General features: G+C 39.0%; 1 protein-coding gene across 16 annotated transcripts in view; it reads right to left on the bottom strand.

The window, feature by feature from the left end:
* LOC133524685 (neurobeachin) overlaps positions 1 to 23,446 on the bottom strand; it is a 963,862-nt gene that overhangs the window by 257,764 nt on the left and 682,652 nt on the right. For 12 of the 16 annotated variants that reach the window (XM_061860799.1, XM_061860801.1, XM_061860790.1 and 9 more), the window contains exons 12-23: positions 22,834 to 22,976; positions 17,870 to 18,083; positions 12,758 to 13,010; positions 11,650 to 11,792; positions 11,163 to 11,249; positions 9,001 to 9,104; positions 6,676 to 6,875; positions 4,546 to 4,862; positions 2,602 to 4,150; positions 1,633 to 1,778; positions 1,098 to 1,262; positions 418 to 597 (exon numbers count right to left, since the gene is read on the bottom strand). In XM_061860799.1, coding sequence (XP_061716783.1) covers positions 418 to 597; positions 1,098 to 1,262; positions 1,633 to 1,778; positions 2,602 to 4,150; positions 4,546 to 4,862; positions 6,676 to 6,875; positions 9,001 to 9,104; positions 11,163 to 11,249; positions 11,650 to 11,792; positions 12,758 to 13,010; positions 17,870 to 18,083; positions 22,834 to 22,976 — 3,501 coding nt within the window. The remainder of the gene's footprint in view (positions 1 to 417; positions 598 to 1,097; positions 1,263 to 1,632; positions 1,779 to 2,601; positions 4,151 to 4,545; positions 4,863 to 6,675; positions 6,876 to 9,000; positions 9,105 to 11,162; positions 11,250 to 11,649; positions 11,793 to 12,757; positions 13,011 to 17,869; positions 18,084 to 22,833; positions 22,977 to 23,446) is intronic. The other 4 variants (XM_061860794.1, XM_061860804.1, XM_061860806.1 and 1 more) reach the window with 1 other exon arrangement.

Raw genomic sequence — 23,446 nt, 5'->3', positions numbered from 1 at the left:
GCGTATTTTCATGGCTCCAAAGTAATTCTGACATTTCGCTTCTTTTCTAGTGACAAAATTATTCTCCTAGACTAGAAAGTGATAGTCATTACTGTAGAAAATACAAAGGGCTTAGCAAGGATTGTGAGTTTGGCATTCAAAGAAAGTTTCAAATGAAATCTAATAAAATAAACATTTGAAGTACATGTATATAGTACTACGATAACTTGCTCTATAATTCTATTAATATACTATCAACTCGACTATTTACAAGAGAAGTAAGTTCTTTCTAAACTATTATGTCATTCTTCTTTAAGAGAGGGAAAATCTTAAATAAATACTTGTCAGCTGTGCCCTATAAAATCAAAATATGTCATTATAAATTCAAAAAATCAGTGACAAAGTACTAAGATCGCAGAGCTAACAAGGAGTTCTCACCAGTCTAAGGCACTGGCGGAGGATTCCGCCGCTGGACATGTTTTTCTCCGCCTCTAGCTCGGCGAAGTTGAGAGCGCTGGCGAAGATGAGCACATCGGCCATACTGACTAGTCGTTGTAGGAAAGTTACTGCTACTTCGACTGGCATGCCTTGGGTAGGTTCGATTACGTCCAGTTCATTCTGTTGTAGAAATGGAAGTAAAAAATCAAAATTCATATTTAAATTCATTGTTCATACTTTCTTAAAAACATTTTGGCTCTTATAAAGTTGCAACAGAAATGTTCAGTTTGTTACAGTGCATTTATTTGACAGACTTGATGAAATCTGTGGAGAGTGTATGTTATTTATGTTTTGGTAATGCGAATTAAAAGCCATATCACGTCTAAATTCGAAAGACCAAAGGGGCCAATTAAGAGCCTTGTGGAACGACACAAAAATCAATAATGAAAGGCATGTAAAAAGTTTAAAACTGCTACATCTCGATACCCGTCGTGGAGATACAAGGTGATCCAGAGAAATCCATTATCCAAACCAATTTCAATTTCCACAAAAGTCAAAATGTTTATACTATATCAAATGCTTTATAAGAATCTATGACTTTGATATACCTCGTATATGTCAAATACCTATTTAAAAAATAGACTCGTGTAGAAATAAATCATTTCTAATCTATAACTTACGTTGGGTGATGTAGCGGACGCTAGTAAAGGCAGCAGACCTCCACAGGCAATGATGAGGTTGTCCGCTAACTGGCTGATCAGATGGACGGTGTTTACCACGAAGATGGCGTTCTCGCTGCTATTTACGAAATCGATGACGGATTTGGTTGAGTGGCTGCGCCATACCTGCAATGGAAAAACCCATGTTAAGATCATCAGGCGTTTGTAGTCGATTTTTTTATTCGTTAAGGCTCAGGCTATTTCTAGAAGTATTTATTATGCAATAACTACAACATTGCTTTATAATTTCATTCGCAATCGCTTTGATTAATCACACTGTTAATTATTAGATACTTGTTGCCTACTGAGTAAATTAGTTTTAATTTCAATTAAAAACTGCAACTTGTTATATCATCTTGAAAATGCGGTTATGCAGCATCTCAAAATCTTTTGATTACATTAATTTGACGTTATGAGTCATTATTCAACGTCTGCAAGTCCTTCGGCTCAAGAGCCGTTCGCATAGACACCAATGTATTGGGACTAAAACTCTTACCTGGATATCAGTCTCTAAAGAGAACAGGACATCAGAAAGCAGTCGCTGGTGTATGTATGACCAGCGGAACTCCGGTATGCGGAACGGCGGCCGCGTTGGTCCCGGCGAAAACATCGGCCGAGAACACTTTGATGGCCGCTTGGTTTCTGAAAACACGACAATGTGACTCATGTGTGTACACAGTCATTTTCATGAATGTCACTTCCAAGGACGTAAATAGTCTTATTTTAGTGCACACTGTCATTTTCATGCTAATAAGTCAGGTTAATTCCCTAATGTTTCCTTCGTGAGAATGAGCGATTCCACGATAGTAACATCTAATTCCACAGAAGTGTTTGCATAAAAATGAGAATAGTCAAAGATGCTAAATTCAATACAGAATGTAAAAGAAATCCGAGATGTGAGATGGCGAGCACCTTGCTAGTCTTAAGAGGATGTCAATACCTAAAGCGCGCACACTGTCTATTTGTATCGGAGTAAATGAGATAGCACTGTCGCATGTTCTTGGGCCTGGGAAAGGGAATAATAAGAAAAATATTTAAATAAAAAAAATGTGGATTATTAGTGTAATATTTAACTCGACCACGGTTTAGATATAAATGTTTTGAAATTGTGATTTTAATTGCAGACCCATAAGTCAAAACAATAAAGACATAAAACCGTTTAATTGTGATTTTAAGACCAATCTTTGCAATTATTTTCTATCGAGCCGATTTCGTTCAATCGTGTATCGAGTACAACCACGGTCTTTGAAATATAATTAATATGAACATATATTTTTCTTACTTGACTAAAACAAATAGTCTTTCTTAAAAAAACTGTTTAAGTAACATCAATTTCAAGGACATTGGGTGTTGACAGCCTCTTAAGTAGTAGTACTTGGATGTTATTCACAAAACTCCATGAGAAAGTAAGTAAGTATGAAGAAATTAAGATTTGTACAGTTTGTGTCATAATTTAAAAACGTACCAAAGTGATTGGAATCTACTTGAGTGCTGGTAGATGCACTTCGCGGCCTCTTCGGTGATGTCGACGTGTTCGTCCCTTGCGAGGAAACACCCTCGCTCTTATTGCTATCCTGCTTCATCTCGTTATCACCCGGTAAGCTCACTCTTCTCTTGTCCCTTTCGTTCGTTTCACGATTTCTCTCCTCTTCATTCTCTTGTTCCTTCTTGTTTACAAGGGAAATATTTTCGCTAATTGTCGAAATCGGTGGGATTTCTGGAGTTTTATGCTCCTCTGGTTCGTTGGTTTCCATTCTTTGGCTCTCGTTTTTCGCATTTTCTTTTGTAACTTCGTCTACTTCTTCGGTTTCGATTCTTTCCACTGGTTCTTTTCGCGGAGAATCGACTAAGAATTCACCGTCTAAGGGCAGAACGTTTCCTTCGTGTGGATGGTCGGATGGTATCACTCTATGGTGGCTGTTATCTTCTTCTTCTACTAGTTCACTCTGTTTCTGTTCACTCCTAGTTACAACAGAGGATAGTATATCTGTGATAACTTCGTTAGCGATCATTTCAGCTGTTCGCTTTTCATCAATAATTTCTTCGATTTCTTGTTCGAAATCTTCTCGACCATTGGGAGTGTTGCCTTCTGAATGCAATCCACCTGAAATGGCCCCAGAGTCAGTGTCATCATCAGCTTTTAGCCTCACAGTTTCGAGCGCTATCGACAACACGTCATTAACAATGTTTATCGCGATGTGCTTTGGATCATCGCTGTCAATATCATCAGGAATGATTGAGTCAGTCTTATCTTGTGTTTTCTTAGGACTAGTCGCTTCACTGGGAGTTAAGTATAATTCGGACGGATCTGATAGTTCAGATTCTCTCTCATTCGATAAATTTAAGGGATCAGCGACGCGTTCCGGACTTGCCGTTTCGCTCACTGATAAACTAGAAGGAATACCTTCGCTTTTATCCGTGTTATCATCTTTAAGTACATTTTCGCCTACGTCTCTCACTGGAATGTAATCTAAGCTCCCCTGTCTAGACAAAGGTTTGTCAGTTTTCTCTGAATCCGCTTCTATCGTTCCCAATCCAGACTCGGAACTTTCTAGAAGAATATTTTCATTAAGAATAGACTGCACTAGCTCATTCTCCGCGCCGGTCTCGCTGCGTCGTCCGTCTTCATCCACAGCATGCTCACTATCTGTACATTTAACACTATCACAACCGTCGACGCAGGGCACTTCGGTATTTTTTATAGGACTATGGGCTTTACACACTTCACTGTACACAGGTTCTGTAGTCCGCGTGTCGTCACTTGTATCTTCTTTATTGGTACAACTGCAGGCTTCGACCTCTCTTAGGGAAAGACCTTTGCCAATTTCCGTCTGGGCGGCATGATGGCTCTTATGAGTTGGTTCTGGTGGTGTGGGGTCGGGGCGGTCCCAGCCGGAGATGGTGGAGATGGGGCGCTGTTGCCGCTCCGCGGGGTCGGTGATGTTGTCAGCTCGCCGTTGCTCGTAGTGCTCGTACATTTGGGCGAACTGAAGTTTGAATTCTTCGTATGACACCTGGAAAAGAATGGGAAGAATAAATACTCTAGTTATACAATTACAAGTTCGGGTTACTTTGATTTGGTAGTGAGCACTGATATGGAAATTTACAAAAGATGGTTTTAAGAATACAAGACATTGTAAATATGTAAACGTAGTGTATGATGCATCGTTGAGATTTATACCTAAATATATTTAGAGGAACTGGTAATTAATGAAGGAAGAATATCCGAGAGTTAACTTAAACTGATGATATCCATCCATCCAGAAAAGGTTAGACACGAAGTAATTTTTTTTTTAATTCTTTATCAAAAATATGCCCAAATTATTCCAATTGCTACAAAGCATCAAGTTATCAGTCATCTTTTTCTTCCGCAAAAAAGAATAATAACAAAAATAATACAATGACTAACCTTAGAATGCACGATAGCGAGCGTATCAACCCACACCCTCCACCCCCCATACTCATGCTTAATCGCATGATGCAACAGCATCCTGAACAAACTATACACCATGTCCGATATCTTCTGTTCCTCAGCGTTCTTTGGATGTATATACGCTAATGCTATCAGCCACTCCTGCCAGACGGACATTTGGAGGACGGTTCGGCGGTTCTCTCTATTGTTGCTACAGAGTAAAGTCATGTCGGAGAGGAAGAGCTTCTTTACTTCGAGGAGCTGTTCTGTTTGTTTCGATTGACGGATGAGCGTGGCGACGACTTTTAGGATCACTGCGGAAGAAAGGTAATAAGTTAAGTTTGTTTATATTTTATTGTATTAATTCTTTCATATAGCCACTGTAGCCTAATTGGAATATATTTAGTTCATTTCGTTGACGTTTAATTCATGTAAAGTGATTATTTATTATATTTATTATTTAATATTCATTCTTACTTAAAATATATGTTCATTATTAATATTTAACAATTGAGACTAAACTAAAACTAGAAATTTAACTACTAAAGAGTACATGACATTAGGTCCTTACTACTAACCTAACCTAAATAACGCCCTACACTAGAAATTCACCCCACGACCCCCCCGACGCAAAAGTACCCATGACACTCGCCGCGTTGCCACGTTGAACGGCTATGGATAATCTTTGCATTAGGAAGGTCCCTGAGCGAGGATCCAACCCTCTCTCTCGCATGCGTCTCCCCACTTCCTCGAAAAAGGCCTTGGCCTCAGCACACCAGCACCCGGCGGTTTCTACAGCAAGCGGGACAAATAAATAGTTCGCAAGGACCTCATATTTCTCCCGCTTGCGAACCGCAGCCAACTCGGCCGCTGCCCCTGCCATCCTCACCGTACGGCCAATATGCGACGCCGCGAAAGTGCTGGCGCACGTTGCGTCCCACACTAAACATTTCCCCTTCTCCCAGGGAACCAACGTCAACCCATCAGGTCTCTTCCCATCAGAGCGACTGAGGCCCGGAGGTTCCAGCACGCACGGGACGTTTGCAGAAACTAGCGCTCTCCGCACGATATCATTAAGCGCGTGGTGCCGCGGAAACCTCCCTGCACACCGACCACAACTCAACGCGTGATGACCGTTGCTCTCCACCCTAGTACCGCAGATGCAAATGCACAGCCCAGGCGAAGAGCAACTGCAATCCGCGTCGAGTCGTTCTCAAGCAGTGTACCGAAGCGCGTGAAGCCATGCTCCCGACTCCGGCTTCGACACTGCGAGCACCCTCGTCCTGTCTACACCCACCGCACACCCCACTAAGTTACCGAGCACCCGTTTAACCCCCACGTCATCCCATAGACGCTGACGATCCGGTCTCTCCGGCGCCGTTGCCTCAGGGTTGAGAGCCCGCCAAGCCTCCAAAGCTTCCGCGGCGAAAGGTATGGATACCTTGTCACCATCTGGAGATAAAATTTGAGTGACAAGGTCCACGACTCCCGCCGCCGACGCCAGAAATGCCGCTAACGTCCCATACGCGCCTCACGCCTAGCCCACCCGATCGAATGGGAAGGGAGGCCAGATCCCATTGGTCCGCATTAAGGGAGACGTTCAACATTGACTCTACCGAATCCTTTAAAACGCTATCGAACGAGTCAATAAGCCTGGGGCATCGCCAGGTTGGCACAGTGCGCAAAAAGTAGGCGACTCTGGGAACGGCGAAACAGGACCTCAACAGAACCAGTGACACATGCGCAGAAATATTAGTAGTTAAGTTTTATAATTAATCTTCGAAAAGCAAGAAAGTTTGAGTTTGGAATTTTTATCATGTAGTCATATTTAGGCCATCTTCATCTCATGTAAGAATGGATAACTAACCTAACCTAACAAAAAATCCAGACAAAAGTACATTTTCGCCCGGCAGTCTTTTTAATACTCATGATACTCGTATATACCCTAGAAAACAATCGTAATATAAAATCGAAAACTGATAATGTCTTCACGTTTAAATAACTGGGCAACACAAGTGGCACTGGATGGCTCGTCAAGATTTGCTGACCTACATGTTTCGTCAGCAACTCATAGAGGGCGCTTGTATCAGGACAAGGTTATCTTTTAGAAGGAAATTCAACACTTACTAGGATTCTCGAGTCTAAAGTGCGGCTGCGGCTCCGGATGACTCGTGTACAGTATTTGCTGACCAACATGTTCTGTCAGGAGCTCATAGAGGGCGTTGTACGCGGGTAAGGCTAGCGCCTCACCGCCGGAGCCGCCGCCGGCGAGACGCGTAGCGAGGAGCGTGTAGAGGTTGTGTGGCGACATTACATCGTATTTTCGCCTGGAAATGTAAAAGTACATTAATTTAAAGGGGTTGTATTGTGTACTGATTTTGTTAAAATACCCTATAGTTAATATAAAATAAAATAGAATAATTTATTCGCAAGAATATATATGTACAAAGATCTCCTTATAAATAGTGAGTAACAATAACAATATTCAGCAAATTGCCATGAAAATTTTAGGAATATCGACAGCATTAAAATTATTTACATGTCCAGATACTACTTAACAGAGTAGAAACAATGTTCCTGGAGCCATCTCGTTAATTTTGTCTTAAATTCTAAATCATACAGTTATTTAATATTATCAGGAAGCTTATTATAAAATTTATGAATTTCAATAATTATATTGCATGCATTGCGCTTATAAATGTCAGCATGGCAGGGAGGTTGATAAAGCAGATTTTTGTACTGAGTTCGTTGATTTCCTTTAAAAACATCAGAGCGTAACTTAAAATATTTCATATTAGCTTTGACAAACAGACAGACTTTTCTCGTATACATGCATGCTAAAGGTAAAATATTATATTTCTTGAAAATGGGTCTGCAACTGTGCGGACGCATTTTTTTGTAGGGTAAAAGCTTTCTCGACATGAAAAGAGTTCCCCCAGAGTAGGAGACCGTAGTTTAAAATAGAAAGTACATGGCCGTAGTAGGCTGTAATTGCAGCTTCTGTCGAGACTTTGAACAAGTTTTCTCAGGGCAAAAAAATCCATCCAATTTCGTACATATTGTCTCTATTGGATGGTATTTATGTGAAATTGTGACCTATAAATTACTTTTACATGGGATTTTTTAACTGAAGCTATTTGAACAATTTCAGTACATTGCTACCTTTCAGACAAATAACTTCAAAACCAATCTGATATTTTGCCTCTGATACCATAACTTTCCAAATTAGAAAGAAGTAACGAATGATTTACAAAATCGAATGCCTTGCTCATGTCAAGGAAGATGGACATAATCGGCACTTTGTTATTAATAGCTTCTGTGATGTACTTTACAAAATTAAAACATGCTAGTTCAGTAGTATACTGTCATCATTAATTTTTAAGACATTAAAATTATATATAATACTTGCGCAGACAACGTTTTATTTCGAAATTAAACTGTCGCGAGTCAGACAAAAATTAAGCTAATTTGAAATATTAGCCAGCGCGCTGCAAAACGAGCGGCAGTACGCGACACGCGGCTATCATGAACACTACGACTGCACTGTTAACGCTTAAAAATGTAGACCTAAGTTCTCCAAAACATATCGCATGAGTGACTATAAATACGGGAGTTAAAACGTAAAATAATCTTTTCATCACAATTGCTCGATCTTATGTCATGCAGGTATGCTGAAAAACAAACGACTATTTTGTTCCCGCGGGAGTTATGGGTAGTGAAAAAAAAAAGCTATAACTCCCTAGGGAGTTATAGATTTTACCTTTAATTTTGTCACTTATTCATACAAACCAAGTAGCATAAATGAGTTTTACTTTTAAAATACTGACGTGTATAATTTGATATTGATGTTTATGTTTAAAATTATTTTATTTGATTAATTTAACAGACGTTTAAAATATTTTTTCAATCGTGGCTGAATGCCGAATAGGTCTGTGCCTTCGATGCCTCACCTGCCAAGAAATTACAAAATGGCGGACGAATGTTTGATATGTCACCGTACTTAAGAATTATTTTGCTTAAAATTTAGTTTTTTCTTCGCAAGTGTGATGAAAAACATTGTGTGTAACTCCGGGGTTAAGAATATTGCAAACTCGGGTCTTAAATTCCCTCGTATCCAAAATTTCACTTACCCCCCTCGTTGCACAATGTACTATAATGTATTATTAAAACGATTGATCTGATTAAATAATAGGAGTTTGAACTTTTTCCATTTATAATGTGTCCATAAAATTTTGCAGGTCGCTGTACAGCGGCAGCGCCACGTACTTAAGATATCATATTTCGCATGACTTTATGAGTCTTATTATTTTGCCTTGCAAGTAACTAATGCCCGTCTGATTAATGATAGTGAAACTTAATTAAAACTTAAAAGAGCCAACTACTTTAATCCTGTCCTGTCAGCTGATGCCCAACTGTGCGCCGTCATTCCAGGCTATTACTTTTATTACTTACTTGTGTGTGCTTCGGCTCAGGAAGAAGCCGAGCAGCTTGAGCGCCTGCAGCCTGATTAATTGGCTCTCCGACGACAGCAGCTTGAAGATCGTCCGCACTCCACCCTGTAAGTTAGTTTACTTCATTATAACCCTTTTGCGAACAATCATGGCCATCTATTTGAAAATTATCATGTGAACAAATCGTTTTCATTCATTCGATCATTCAACAGATCGATGTGACAATTTTTATCTACGTTGTATTAGGTAAATTCTTTTTTTTTAATTTATTGGCAGTGTATGTACACTGTAAAGTTGCGTCTAAATTCCGGCCAGCAGCCAAGGTGCCAAGGTGCTCATAAATATCTGAACACACCTATATTGTCAAGGCGTTACGAGTGCGTGTTTAGATTGTTTTGAGCACATCGGCTGCTCCGATATATGTGATGGCGACTGTACCTACGTTTTTGTACGGTCAAATAATTTGAATTGTAGGGCATTGATGGCCAGATACTATGAAAATAATTATAATAACAAAACTTCTGTGAGACACAGACATATATTAAATATATTAAAAACGGGTCACTCGGGTCTGCGGGTACGGAGTGAGACATGTCGAGCGTTTTTCGACTTAAACGTACGTGAGTGATCCCTTCCCTTTTTAGTATATTTAATATACTATGAAAATACATCAATCTAAAGTTGTATAGTAAAGTTATTTGTTAGAGTCAGCAAAGTTAAGAAATAATTTATGTGGAAATTATTGATAGAACGCCACAAGCATTTAACAATTATATATTTTTTTGTTAAAAGGTTATCAAATCACGAGGCGACCCGCTAATGAAACAAAATGTTGTCTCTTAATTGTTTAATGATTCAAAAGCATTTCGCCATAAAAAGTTGGAAAACAGTCGTACCTACTGAGTTCATTACTTCCTATTCGAGGAAATTACGGACACAATTAACAAATTGACAACTTCATTTCATTATTTGAAAATTGGAATTAAATTGACTTCCCACGACTTACGTAAACAACTGTCTGTTACTGTTACAGGAATACTGATATCCGAGTTTAATAAAAATCCACAACGTCTGTTTCGAACACAAATTAAACCATGTTTATTACTATTTGTAGTGTGTCCGACTTTCGACGTATTAGATTAGCCTAATACGTCGAAACATCGGGTCGGGTCGAAATACAGGTAATAAAATAAATACGCGATAGACCCTATACAAATATGTTTTGTAAAGCTAAGCTCACAGACTCCGTTGGTTGGGCCACCTTGAGAGAATGTATGAAGATCGGAACGTAACTGGGTCGCCTAGCAGGAGGACGTCCTATCGGACCCCCCAGGTGTCGCTGGAGCGACATGGTGGAGGCGGATCAGCCCGCACTTCGAGTCAACAATCGGCAAGAAGTCGCACAGGACCGAGAAAAGTGGCGCTGTCTTGTGTCAGAGGCCATGTCTCATTTTGGGTTGCTGAGCCAACGGAGTAATGAGTAACTAAGCACCATAATGTGCGTAATTTTGATGATTGGCCTGAACGCCGATTGTCTGAATGACCGAAGCTTCTAAATAATTTGCGTCCAGAATATTGTCCATATAATTATCACGTTAAAGATAAAGATATTTTATTATTCAAGTAGGCATAAGCGTAAGGGTAGTAGGCGTTTAATTTGGGATACGGTTTAAGCATTATACTAAGCTCTTGATCTCCATATTTTTCTTTGAACATAGAAAAAAACAAGATATTTCAATCCAGATTAGGTAAAATGATGCCTCAAAAAGTTATTTTTCATTTCTCATGCTCTGAAAGTGGGTCGTTGTTGTTCTAAAAAGTGTGCAGAAAATGATACGTTTCTGGTCTAAAAAGTAGTGCTTCTAAGTAGGTTTTTTTTAACGATAAGCAATAAAAAAATTGGTTTGAAATGGATTTGTTGTACAATTTCCATTCTGATAATTAACTCCCCATTCCATAAATAACCATATTTTTACGCAAAGTGTTACTTGAAATTACCCTCAAGAAATACTACTGAAGTTCCTCGTATTCGAAATGAAAAGAAGAGTGTTTAACTGAGGTGAAAGGAACCATTTCAGTCTCGGACTATATACAAACTACCTCGATAGAAATGGGTGCCTTACATCCCTTGGTTAACAATTTAACAATCTGCTATGTACTTACTTTGGCGTCGAAAGCTGGTACCATGGAACTGGGATGTTCAGACATCAGCGAAATGAGCATTTGTAGAACGTCGTGTAGATTTTCATCCTAGAAAGTATATCATCACAAATATATTAAATGACTTATTCATATCCTTTGGTTACACTAAGTACTCCTTTGGTTACACTAAAGGAGCCCGGGCAATGTAATCTTCAAGAATTTAATACTAGTTTTTACGAAAGTGACTGACATCCTCAAAATCCACAAGGAAAACTAAGCCTATTTAGGATTATACCGGTTTCCCTATAGTGTTCCTTCACCAAAAAGCGACTAATATAATAATAACATTTCTCATAATATGCCTAAATTAAAATAAAGTAAGATTTCCAACCCGCGATCTTCATATTGAAAGCACACGGACAGGCTACAAACGCTTCACGTACATTTATCAATATGTGATACTTTACAAAATTAAGTCTAATGATAATTCTTGAAAATAAAAACTTACCTCATGCATGGTGGTAAGGTAGTTCAAGATAGACTGAAGTTCATCCTCTTTCACACCATTTCCAATCATAATAAGTTGTTTCAAAAACAGTAGAATGTAAGCTCGAATCGTGAGGATGTCTTTATGCGCCGGTCGGGGACCGTCTGAAAATGAGTAAAAAGTAGTTTATATGACTGCTATATAATTAAAGGCTTTTATCCACGAGTCTCATAAACACATCACAGAAATGTTTTAATAGCTAATTATGTAAATTTACATACTCCGATTTATCTACACACGTATTATAAGCTCTGTACCCCTAGTGTAAATTTATTCGATGGCGTAACGTGACGTACGCGTTTGCGTTAAGTCTCATTTTATATGGGATTTTGAGTTTCCAAAACGTTCCGTTTGGCGCGCTGTTTCTAAATCCCATACAAATGAGACTTAATGCAAACGCTTACGTCACGTTTCGCTATCGAATAAATTTACAATAGGGGTACTGATCTCAATTATGTGTTCAGGAACTGCATTTTATGATCGCCATTGCGGAATTTGATCACACACTTAGTAAATCGTCATCTCATCGTCATACTAGAAATGAGATAATACCAAATTCCTTTAAATTCTCGGAGATGTTTGAAAATTAAATGTCATTATTAAATCAATAACGCCCTGATTAAAACGGAATAATATAAATAACATTTTCATAGGTAAGATTGATGTTATAAAATAGTTTATCAAATTATTTTTATATGGGCGCTTGCCAGAAATAAAATCAATTTATTTATTTATTTTATTTTTATCTTGATGCCGAGCTTAACTTGCGGTTTTAGAACGCAACATAGAGGGTTTATGATATGTATGTAAATAAAATATGTTAAAAGTCAGATTTATATTTCAAACTAGATAAGCATCATAAATTAATTTAACTTTTAATATAATTTAAGAACACTGAAAGATACAACTCTTTTGACGAGACTTTGTACCTAACAAAAAATTAGTTTTCACATTAAAGGTAAATTAATTTTCGACGCGTAAAGGGTGAAGCTCGTACAAAATTTAAATAGAAAACTTTCTAAATATTTACGGATCAATATTAGCATTCACTTAACAACGAAGAACTTGCCTAATCCTTTGGGCGTGATGCCGCTTTTTGCTCTCGGATTAACCACCCAATAGTAGAACTTGAGCGTATGTACGGTCTGCAGAACTGTGCTGACGCGCCGCACGCTGCCGTAGATGTGAGCGTCAGCAAGAAAGTCCGTTGCCAAGTAGCAGTACAGCCTAGCTTGGACTGCCGCTGGGGTATGAACCCATAACGCCGGGTTGAAGAGCACGTGATCCAGCAACTGCCAAGTCAAGAAGGATTGGCAGAAAGACTGCGATTAGCATTGACTTTACACTGTCCGATGGTTGATAGCATTGCTCTCTTGCTTTGTCTAATAAGTTGTAAAGTACTAGGACTCAAGAAGGGCACGTATCAAGCTACGACAACAATCTAGGCACCAAGTATTTCGGGTATGTTTTAAATTTTTCGTCATATGGCACAGTAATTTGGGGAAAAAGCTAAGCCCCGGTGCAATTCACTACACGCTGCGGTGGGTGAACCGGACCTTTATGCAGTCGTGGCAATAATATGTATCCTGTTTTCAACCTTATCTGCATTGGATAAGGTTAAGGATACAGTATACATATAGCAATTTGTGAGACTGTCTAAATGACAAGCAAGGTGTCTGAGATTTCAAGTGTTCGGTGTTGAAATAATACATTTGTGGAGTGTCGGGGTGGAGCCAATTTCTTAGTGAATTCACAAACCTCATTCCAATGTAAATTCATGAAATAAATTTCAATAACATCAGAGTTTAGAGTGAATTATATTAAAGTTTGTGAATTATCAATCAGTTTAGATTAAACGAACTTCGCTCATGGCGAATATTTGAATTATTCAGCAGGCTTATTTCCAGAATAAGGTGTACATAATACTACTTCAGAGACTAAATATGCATCAATTAAGTAATCTTACATGGTAAAATTATGTTAAGTACAAAAAAATCTATCAACTTTTGTAGCTTGATAAAAAAAAAACAACAATCAAGAGCAGTGAAAAAAACTAAGCAAGTCGTTTTATAAAATTTAATTTTTTCCTGCATTTTCTCGAGTGTATTTACTTTAAACTCGATTCAATTGTAAAAGTCTTGATGAAAAAAAAACATTTTACAATGCTCGCAAATAGGTCCTTTACGTGCTTTGAAAAAAAAAAAACTATCAGACCACATTAAAAACAATTGTATTAAGAAGTACTTTTGTATTACGTATTTTGTTTTATATCTCTCTATATTTCATGTTCAGTCAGCATCAAACAGATAGTGACAGGCAATGTAGTCAAATATATCGCAACACCTTATTTCTATGCTAACAAATGTGTGTTCTATCTATCTGTGCTGACTGAACATGAAATGCAGAGAGATACTTATTCATGCTATCTATCTATTTGATGCTGACTATACATGGACACTATTTAAAACCTAAGAAGTTCGTTTAACCTGTTGCTTTTATTTAAAAAAAAAAGTGGGAGTGCATTATCCGGAGAGTCGTGAACAAGCAAGAGGAGCATGCGCTAACAACCATCGACAAACACGGCACCTGCTGTGCGCAAACGCAACGAAACGCAACTTACAATACCTATAAGATATTAAGGCCGCAGACTGGACGCACGCGGCGGAGTGGGCCGCCGGTGTCGTCCAAAACAGTACTACATTTTGATCCGATAAAAATGTATTATAGACTTGAATGAACCTGTTTTGGACGACAGGGTGGACCGCCGCGCCACCCGCCACCCCGCTCGCCGCGTTCGTTCCGTCCGCGGCCTAACTGATTAAGGTTTAGAGTAACATTGGACCGACTTTGTTGCCTCTCCGATGAGGCGGAGATGAGAGACGTGCGGTAGTCAACCAGTAGTGGTTCTCGTGTCCGCTCCGCTGTTCAACCAATGCTATGTTGATTCCTGCACGTCTCCTCTGATACCCGCTTATCTTCGCCTCAGTAAAAAGGCGGGAAAATCTGTGCAGGGTTAGCCTTACTTATGTATACAAAAGATGAAATAGTTTATGTAAGATGCGTTTCAATGCAGTAATAAGACAAAAAATAAAGGTAGAGATCAAAGGTGTATAAACATTTATAAATAATAATTCACTTAATGCTAAGTCTTATATCAATACAGGATCCAAAATATTTTCAGTATAGGCTTTACATCATATTTTACACCTGAAACTTTAAAAAAGCAACAAAAATATTCACAGCATATTTCGATGCCACAATTTTGAAATTAAATACGAATTTACGAACCAAATCGTCGATATAATCACAAAAATGCGATTTTACGATTGATTTTATCTAAAAATTCGTACGTAATTATTAAATGGATTGACCACTACCCTTACCATGAGTTTAATCAGTTCAGGAAATATAGGCGCTAGCGGCTGCGTGAACTCACTCGCTTTTCGCTCGCACCAACAATTAGTAGGTATGAACGTGATGCAATTTTTTATTTATTAATTTATTGACAAGTCCTGTCGTCAACGTGATGCACTGCGGTTTAGTTTGCCATACATCATTTTCCCTGACATGTTAGGCGCATGGCACACTGCACCCAATTCGCACGTATGAAATTGCAGGTATGTTAACGATGCAGAATGTGAATAAGAATCTCTTTAATCAGATTTCTTCCTATCCTATGAGACAGTGCCATGGGATACTCATTTTCTAACAAAACCATAGACTTAGTATTTTATACAGACCAGCCATACGCGTGCGCCCGTGTGGGACACAACATACGCAATGTGACAAAAATAAAAACACGTTTTAAATTCCTGACAACATACCAAACGCAATCTACATAATTTGGTCGGGTTCATTGTTCCCCAACATAAAAACGGTGGGCAACAATAAACGTCTATGTCCCTAAGGACTTTTTAGAAGTAGGCAGAAAGGAAAAGTGGGACTATTTTAGGACTTTCGCACGAGCAGGATGTCGCTATAATACGCGCATAGCGTTATCTCCCTCAAACTCCAGAGCGACGTGCAAATCGGATGCAGTGTTCCATGCGCCTTAGGATTTTATCTCCTTTGTTAGGATTTCGGAGGGACTTGGCGAGTGTCAGGGTGTTTTAGAAACCGCAATTAACCACTAGAAGCTAGCTAAAAGTTTGCGACTGCGAAAATTTCCGACGAAGCTTGCTGAGTTGCCTAAGTAAGGTACGAGATTGAAAAGCTTGATTATATCACTATTGGATACAATAATTTATCTACGGGTCATCTAATGTACTATAAAACCTAAATAATTAATGAACCCCCCCGCCCCCGCCCCGCGCCCGTTTAGTCTTTTCTATGGGAGCGCGGCGGCACGTGATTGGTCAATTTTTTTTACACTTAATTCGAACCATAGGGACCATGACTCGATGCGAAAGTTACAGAAAACATTGCGAGTGAGTTAACGCAGTCGCTAGCCCAGTAGGGTAGCCCGACCGGTATATGAGTAAGACAGCATTCTGTGCGCATACATATAGCAATGACCCACTCGCGCACCGGAGCGGCATGCGAATTCGCATACAATGTGAACACCGCCATACATTATGAACGCCTGCAAACTTGGTAAGGGCAGACCGACACATTGTAATGCATCAGCGGATCCTTTGATGTCCGTTTGTCCACTAATTGATTGCTCTGTTAATCCGATCATTCACGCAAACCATTCAATATGTATTTTCGCTACGTACATAATTACTAACATTATTACAGGCCTTTAGGTATTTGGTTAGTCGTTATTACGTTTTCATTGGTTCGCGGATATTAAATGTCAATAGTACATTACGATACTAGTGATATAAGTAGCAAATTCGCAACGGGTGGCGAGAAACTAAAACATAACCGAAGGGAGTATTTTAAATCGACACGAGTTGCGAATTACCCATTCGCACGTGTATCGTACAAGATTTTAAGGTTGACTTTATATCTGGCTATAAACATTCGATCATTCATTGTGTTACAACCAACTTCTCACAACTTCTAAATAAAATCATCCATTTTCGCAGTGTGTGCTGTAATGTAAGCAAAGCCCCACGTTTAATTTATGAAGGCAATATCCTGCATGTTTATGGGAGGTACCCTGTACCCTCACAACAGCAGTTTGTGAACTGTGATTTAATGGAATGTACAACCCATATGCTGCTAATGTGCATAAGCTTAGAGTGCTCACTCCATGGCTTTCCTTGCTTAATAATAAAAAGTCGTATGTACCTAAGGCCTGACTGGACGCAGACGGCGCACGGCGCGGCGAGCGTCAAATCAAGGCCATTCATAACATTGCGCTCAATCAAATGTATTTCGATTTTATTTCACAAATAAGCTTACAGTCCAATAAACCAAGGCGCTTACAAGTAATGTTATTATAATTATTAGACATAAATGTATGAATGACCTTGATTTGCCGCTCGCCGCCCCGCCGGTCGCTTGCGTACGGGCTGCGTTATTCAACGAGTCATTCGAGTATGTCCTTAAACTACGTCCACAAGAGAGGTGTGGGCATTGTGAATGTCATCTCGCTTTGTGTGGTAGGGCACATCACAGCGGATGTCATTCCAGATCTAGAGCAGAGCCCAACTGGGGAAGTACCTTCACCTTACAGAAAACCGCAGCCAAATAACACTAGACCCTACTCATAGTGTTGTGATCCTGCCGGCGAGTAAGGTTGCCAGAGCTCAACGAGGAGAGGGAGGGTTGTTAGGGTCGGCAACGCGCAAGTAACTCCTTTGGAGTTGCAGGCGTACATAGGCTACGGAGACTGCTTACCATCGTGCGGGCCGTATGCTTGTTTGCCACCGACGTAGTATAAAAAAAATAGGTGCATTCGTCGCTTTAACGACACTGCATCTGGAGGCCAATTCGAACCTACATTTTGATATCTAAATGATTATTAATTGCGCGTGTATTTCACTCGTATTCGTTGGTATATATCGGCGCGAGCGATATGTGCGGACGAATGATAGTACCTAATAGTGTATTATGTGAAATTACAGGTCAAGAAAGTGATGGGAAGGGGGGTCTAAGATTTTTCCCGAACATAAAAACATTGCAGGTAAATTAAAAGCTTGTAACAAAATTAGATCATTTAGATATCATATTGACGTCAAAATGTAAGTTTGAATTGACATGAACACCTCATTTTACAAACCCGACATACCTGTTTCAAAAGCAAATCCGAATTAGGAGAGCAACACGTGACAAGATGCTTCGTCAGATGCAGGAACGAAGCCAGCGTCTCCGGCGTCAGATGGTCTCGACTGCAGCGCTGTAGCATATGTGAGATGACCAGGAACCCACGACATTGGAGCATGTGCTGCTGAACTGTGGCGCAGGATTCCACGAGCGAGCACACGAAACCGAGCAGTTTCGAGCTGTGGGACGAAATGTGGGCGTTGTATTAATGTTTTTTTATTATTAATATTTGAAATGGGTGCAGTGCAGTACAAATGCTAAAGCTAATCGTGTACAGGGTTTATTTATTCTCACAAGTAAAACCTAGATATCATTTTTAGTGACTTTAACTTTTTCAGCGATACTCCAGACTTTCAACTTGAAATCTTATAAGAACTCCAAAAAATACTTAATGATTCACCAATACCTAGAATTCTCATTTTTAATTTCAAAAACTATAATTAACGTACCATCAGGTTTAAATTTGCATGGACAATTTATGAATGATTTCATTCATAACTTTTCATGCACTTTTGAACCCTACTGTACTAATGCCAAAATGAGTCGACCATGTAAATTATAAAAAGCCCTAACCGGCAACATTTTCGTGATTGCGAATTCAAAGCTTTGACGCAGAATACTCATTAAACTGACAGTAGGTATGTTATAATAATACAAGCTTAAATAATTACAAAAATAAAATAAACTCACACACGTCGTTCCAACTCTACGATTTTTTTTATTAAAATTAAACTTGTGAGCGATATCTGTATGGAAGCTTTAAAATCACAGCTTATTTAATAGGTAAAATTGTTGCCAATTTAAACAGAATTTAAAATAAAAAACAACTCTACAACACAGTTCGTATGGCAACCCGTTCACGCTCGACTGACCCTGAATAAACTCTTCAAAGGCAATACGGGATTAAACACGGTATCTGTGATGTCAGACTAGCGAGCTCCGTTTAAATCTCTTACAAATGTTACAGATATTTATTATATTCAGTTCGAAAGCAGAAACAAACTTAGTTAGGCGGTCAAGTTGTTCAAAATGACCACGGTACGTAGACAAGATGCCAATCATTCGCGCTCCGTAGCGTAGTTATCTCTCTCTATCACTCTTCCATATTAGTTCGATAGAGACAGTTGCGTTTCGTTCACACCGGAGCGTTAACGATTGGCATCTTGCCTACGCACCCTGCACATGCTTCCATAAAAAAAAAGAAATTCTGTTTAAACTTAAATTCGCTTTATTTATTATCTATGAAGCTACATACACTAATTACAGGCATAGGTATAGGTACCAATACCAACAGCTGTTGCTCTTTATGTTTTATGGCTCCTCTACACGATGGGCCAGCGCTGGACCAGTGAGATGGCCATGCGATGGTTGAGAGCACGTACTATGGGATGGGCCACGTGTAGATGCGTACGCACCATCTCTGACCCACTATTCCTTTGATTTGCGAACGAAAAACCGACACCGAGGCCATCGCATCGCCATTCCGCCCGCCATAAGCCACCCGGCACCACTACCCTCTCTACATGCTGGCCCATCTTATTGGGCCAGTATGATGGCCCATCGTGTAGAGGAGCCATTGGAATGAATGCGAATAACGCGAAGGGGAAATAGTAAAGTGTTGTCACGAAATGTTATACAACTTCGCATGGCAACCCTTTTACACTCGGCTGAATCTCTGAATAAACCTTTCAAAGGCAATACGGGATTAAACTTATGCCCGATATCTGTGACGTCAGATTTGCTGGCTCCGTTTGATTCCCTCGAAAAGTATTCAAGGCATCGCCGGATGTTTGGAAAACACGATTAGGATGAAGTTTAGTTTTTGGTTGATAAATAAAGTAAGTATCTATTTACGAGCGTCCTTTTTTATACCACGTGGCAAACAAGTATATGTCCTGCCTGATGTTAAACAGCCAACGCAGCATATGGGCGCGTGTAAAACTGGGACTAGTGTTATACTTTCAATAAAAACATACTTGTTCTAAATCGGTTGAGAAATGACGGAGTTCTGAAGTATCAAACGTTAAAACAACAAAAAATACAAATATCAAAAATACACACTGTATTTGTATTTAATACAGTTAATCTGTTACAAATACTAATTATTAGAGCCATTAGGTACTGCAAAACTACCCGAAAATTTAATATTAACCAAAACCCCCATGCAAATGCGTTCCCTCGCAATAACCTCCCATAAATCAAATCGGTTAAGAGAAGTCGACACCAGGCAATTAGGGATAGCCAGGAGTTTATACGTCTTGAGATGGTCCCTCGGTTTCAGTTGAGGAGCATTAAGTAGGGATGCGCGAATGTTGGGAAAACGTTCCATATTTCCTTCGTTTATACTAATAATAGGAAAAGCTCATTTTTTCTAAGAGCTGCTTAGTCCTTTACTCAGCTTTGCAAACATCATGATCACATCAATCTGTTCTGTGACAGCTTGAGTTCAATACGTAAACTAATGGTAATGAGCCAAGATTTCTCCCACTGTTAATACTTACATATGCAATTCTATCTTATTTCTTTCTCTCTTGTTCTTCTCGTTGAATGTTTAAACTAAGTCTCACTGTCAAGCAACATAATTATAAGCATAATAGTTATTATTAATTTTGCAATTTCGCACGTCATATACTTTTCGCAGTTTCTACCTGTGGAAACTTGTAATTAGCTTACTGTTTTTATTTCGAAACCTATTTTGTTACTTTAGCTGTAAGTTTTCCTAAGAAAAAAATATTTTGACTTTTCCCTTCATATTAAAACGGATTTGTAGTGCCCGTATGTTTTAATTAATAAAAGTAATATAACATAACGTGACTCAGAAAAGTATTAGAGAATCGTAAGCCAAGTAATTGGTTATAGCCTCCTAGGCCGTTCAGTTCGATGAAATTTAAGTCATATTGAAATAGAACAGAGTTGCATTTGTTTTGTTTCGTTCAATTTTTAAACAAAACAAAATCAACCCTATTCCCTGCACCATAGGATCAAATTCTGTGGGAAATTGTGGATTTATCATTTGTATGGCAGGGCCTTAGGAGGATAAGCAATATTTGGAAATTATGCTTTTCCTTGGATTTATCTTTTCCCTGAGAAAGTTTCCAAATATTCCCAGGAAAAGATCCCAAATATTCTCCAGAGTTGGCAACGTCACCTCACTAGAGACAGCGAAAGTGCATTTAGCCGGGTAATGTGGCAGGAGCTACTTGGAATATTAATGAACCCTCGGCAATCGGACCGCGGCGAATTCGCACTAAGCCAGACAATGTGCCGGTGATTTAGGTGCACAGATCGCTGACCCCCATTAGAATGAGCTTTTGTTAAATTTCTCTTAATCTTGTGTGTTTCAGTACTTTCAGTCTCATTTACCCTTAAACGTATTTTAGTCCTTAAGTTTATTTTCCCCTTTTTTTTTAATGCGAATTATGTATTGTGTCTGAAATTGTTTTAGTGTGTACTTTAGTGTAACTTTAATATACATTGCGGGAGCCTATGGGTGACGGTAATCACTTACCATCAGGCGATTCGTCTGCTCGTTTGACTTCTTATACATATAAAAATCAATCGTTTGTACACAAAGTAGTTGAAATCTTTAAAAACTAGTAGGCCAAGAATCATGTACAAATCGTTTATGAAAACAAATATAAACAAAAATAAATTTATAAATCGACATCTCACCTGTGTGATTACCGCGAAATGTAAATATAATAATGCAAAGTCTATCGGTGATAGTCTACGACCAGTGGTGATTTAGTTGGAAACCAACCCAAGTTTAGTTGAGAACTAAAACAACTCGCACTAAATCGTTATACCGAAACTGAGCACAAACCGAATCCGAACTCCGGACCGTTTGCACAATTTCCACATGCATAGTTTAGACAAGTTACGCTAAAGCGAATAAGTTAGTGAATACGTATAAAAGCGTTTCATGTGCGAGGATTATGTTAAAGAGAATTTTGGTGTCTTTTTATGAGGGTTCTTGAACCGATGAAAAAACCGCTTTTGGCTCCGACGTTTGAGCGAGATAACGCTATGCGCGTACTATAGCGACATCCCGCTCGCAAGTCGAAGCAACGGAGTACGGACGTGCGAATCGGATGCACTGTGCCATGCGCCTTTTTCTAGAATTTGTAGAAGCCGCGTGTTAGCTTTTTTAACGCTTACCTACGCAATGTAATTATTCTTGTAGATTCCCATTTTGGAAAGAAGTTTATTTAGTCACCTGCAATCATTTACGGGGTGAATATATAGGTCATATTGAGCAACTTTTAGCACGTTCTAACATAGAAAGATAGGCAAAAATAACCACGCTATGGCGTGGCCCCACCGGGACCAGGAAACACGGGAAGCCCAAAGAAAGGTGGACTGATGAAATAGTGGCTACAGCTGGCAAATATTGGCCACAGAAGGCCAATATTTGGCGAAACTGGAGGAGGCCTTCACCCAAAGAGGGGTCTTTACGAGTAAACTTAAAACATAAATAAACTTTATATTAATTTAACATATACTGTAATCTCGCAGAGAATCAATAAAGGCATTTTATTTATTTACTAAACAACTTTTAGTATGGGACTCACCCCGAGCGAAAATATAGCGAAAAAAAATTGTCTGTTTCATACATTTCGGCTATCTGACCTTGACATCTTGTATGGGAGAGTAAACTATTTTTTCGCGATTACGGGGTTGGTCCCGTAGAAAAACTTGCCCAGTATGATCTATATTTTCACCCCGTAAATTATTACAGGTAACTAAATAGACATCCTGTATAAAACACCCGCCGACGAATGTAGCTTCTTCTTGATACCTTCCTCATTAAAATCGAAAGTGATTGATTGATTCCAACTAATTGGATGACCCAAAAATCACATAAAATTCATGTGATATTTTGTGTTGAGATCGTTATGCTAAAATATCACAATTACCAGGACAACATACCATAGCATGGGGTCGCGCTTCGGGTCTGTGGCCGGAGCATCATGCGGCAAATCCAGTTGCGCGAAGAGCGGAAACAGAACTTGCACCCCGCCAATGGAGTTCAGCGCGCTGTGTATAGAGTGTGTTACAACAGCTTTTACTTCCTGTGGGAACAAATTTTGATTATTAAGAGGGAGAGTATAGCCAGCTCTGGTTGGCTCTGCTTCTCAAAAGTTTGCCGACTCCCTTTAGGGGGAAATAGTTATTTGTATAACAAGAGAGCAAAATTTGATATTTTCTCGAGTGCTTGTTTTGAGTCCCGTGCAAGCGAAAGATTCTATAATATATCTAATTTAGAATCTTGAGCGTAGTAAGGGACTCAAAAGCGCACGAGATGTAAATAACTTTGATCTCCTGTAGTACACAAAAATTTTCACGTCAGTCAGCCATCAACAAAATGAAAAAATGTAATCCAGACGGACGGATCACTATTTCACTCATGTTTTCTGAAGGTATTCTAACAATTAACTTTAATTACCGCAATAAAACAAAACGAAATAAATTTCAATAAAATAATACGAAAATAATAAATTAACGAACATCTATTGAGAGTTTAATCGTCAACTTTTTTTTT

The sequence above is a fragment of the Cydia pomonella genome, chromosome 14, assembly GCF_033807575.1.
Source record: "Cydia pomonella isolate Wapato2018A chromosome 14, ilCydPomo1, whole genome shotgun sequence".
NCBI classification, from domain to species: Eukaryota; Metazoa; Arthropoda; class Insecta; order Lepidoptera; family Tortricidae; genus Cydia; species Cydia pomonella.
The sequence above is the reverse complement of the archived record's forward strand: the minus strand, read 5'-3'. Positions and strand labels throughout refer to the sequence as shown.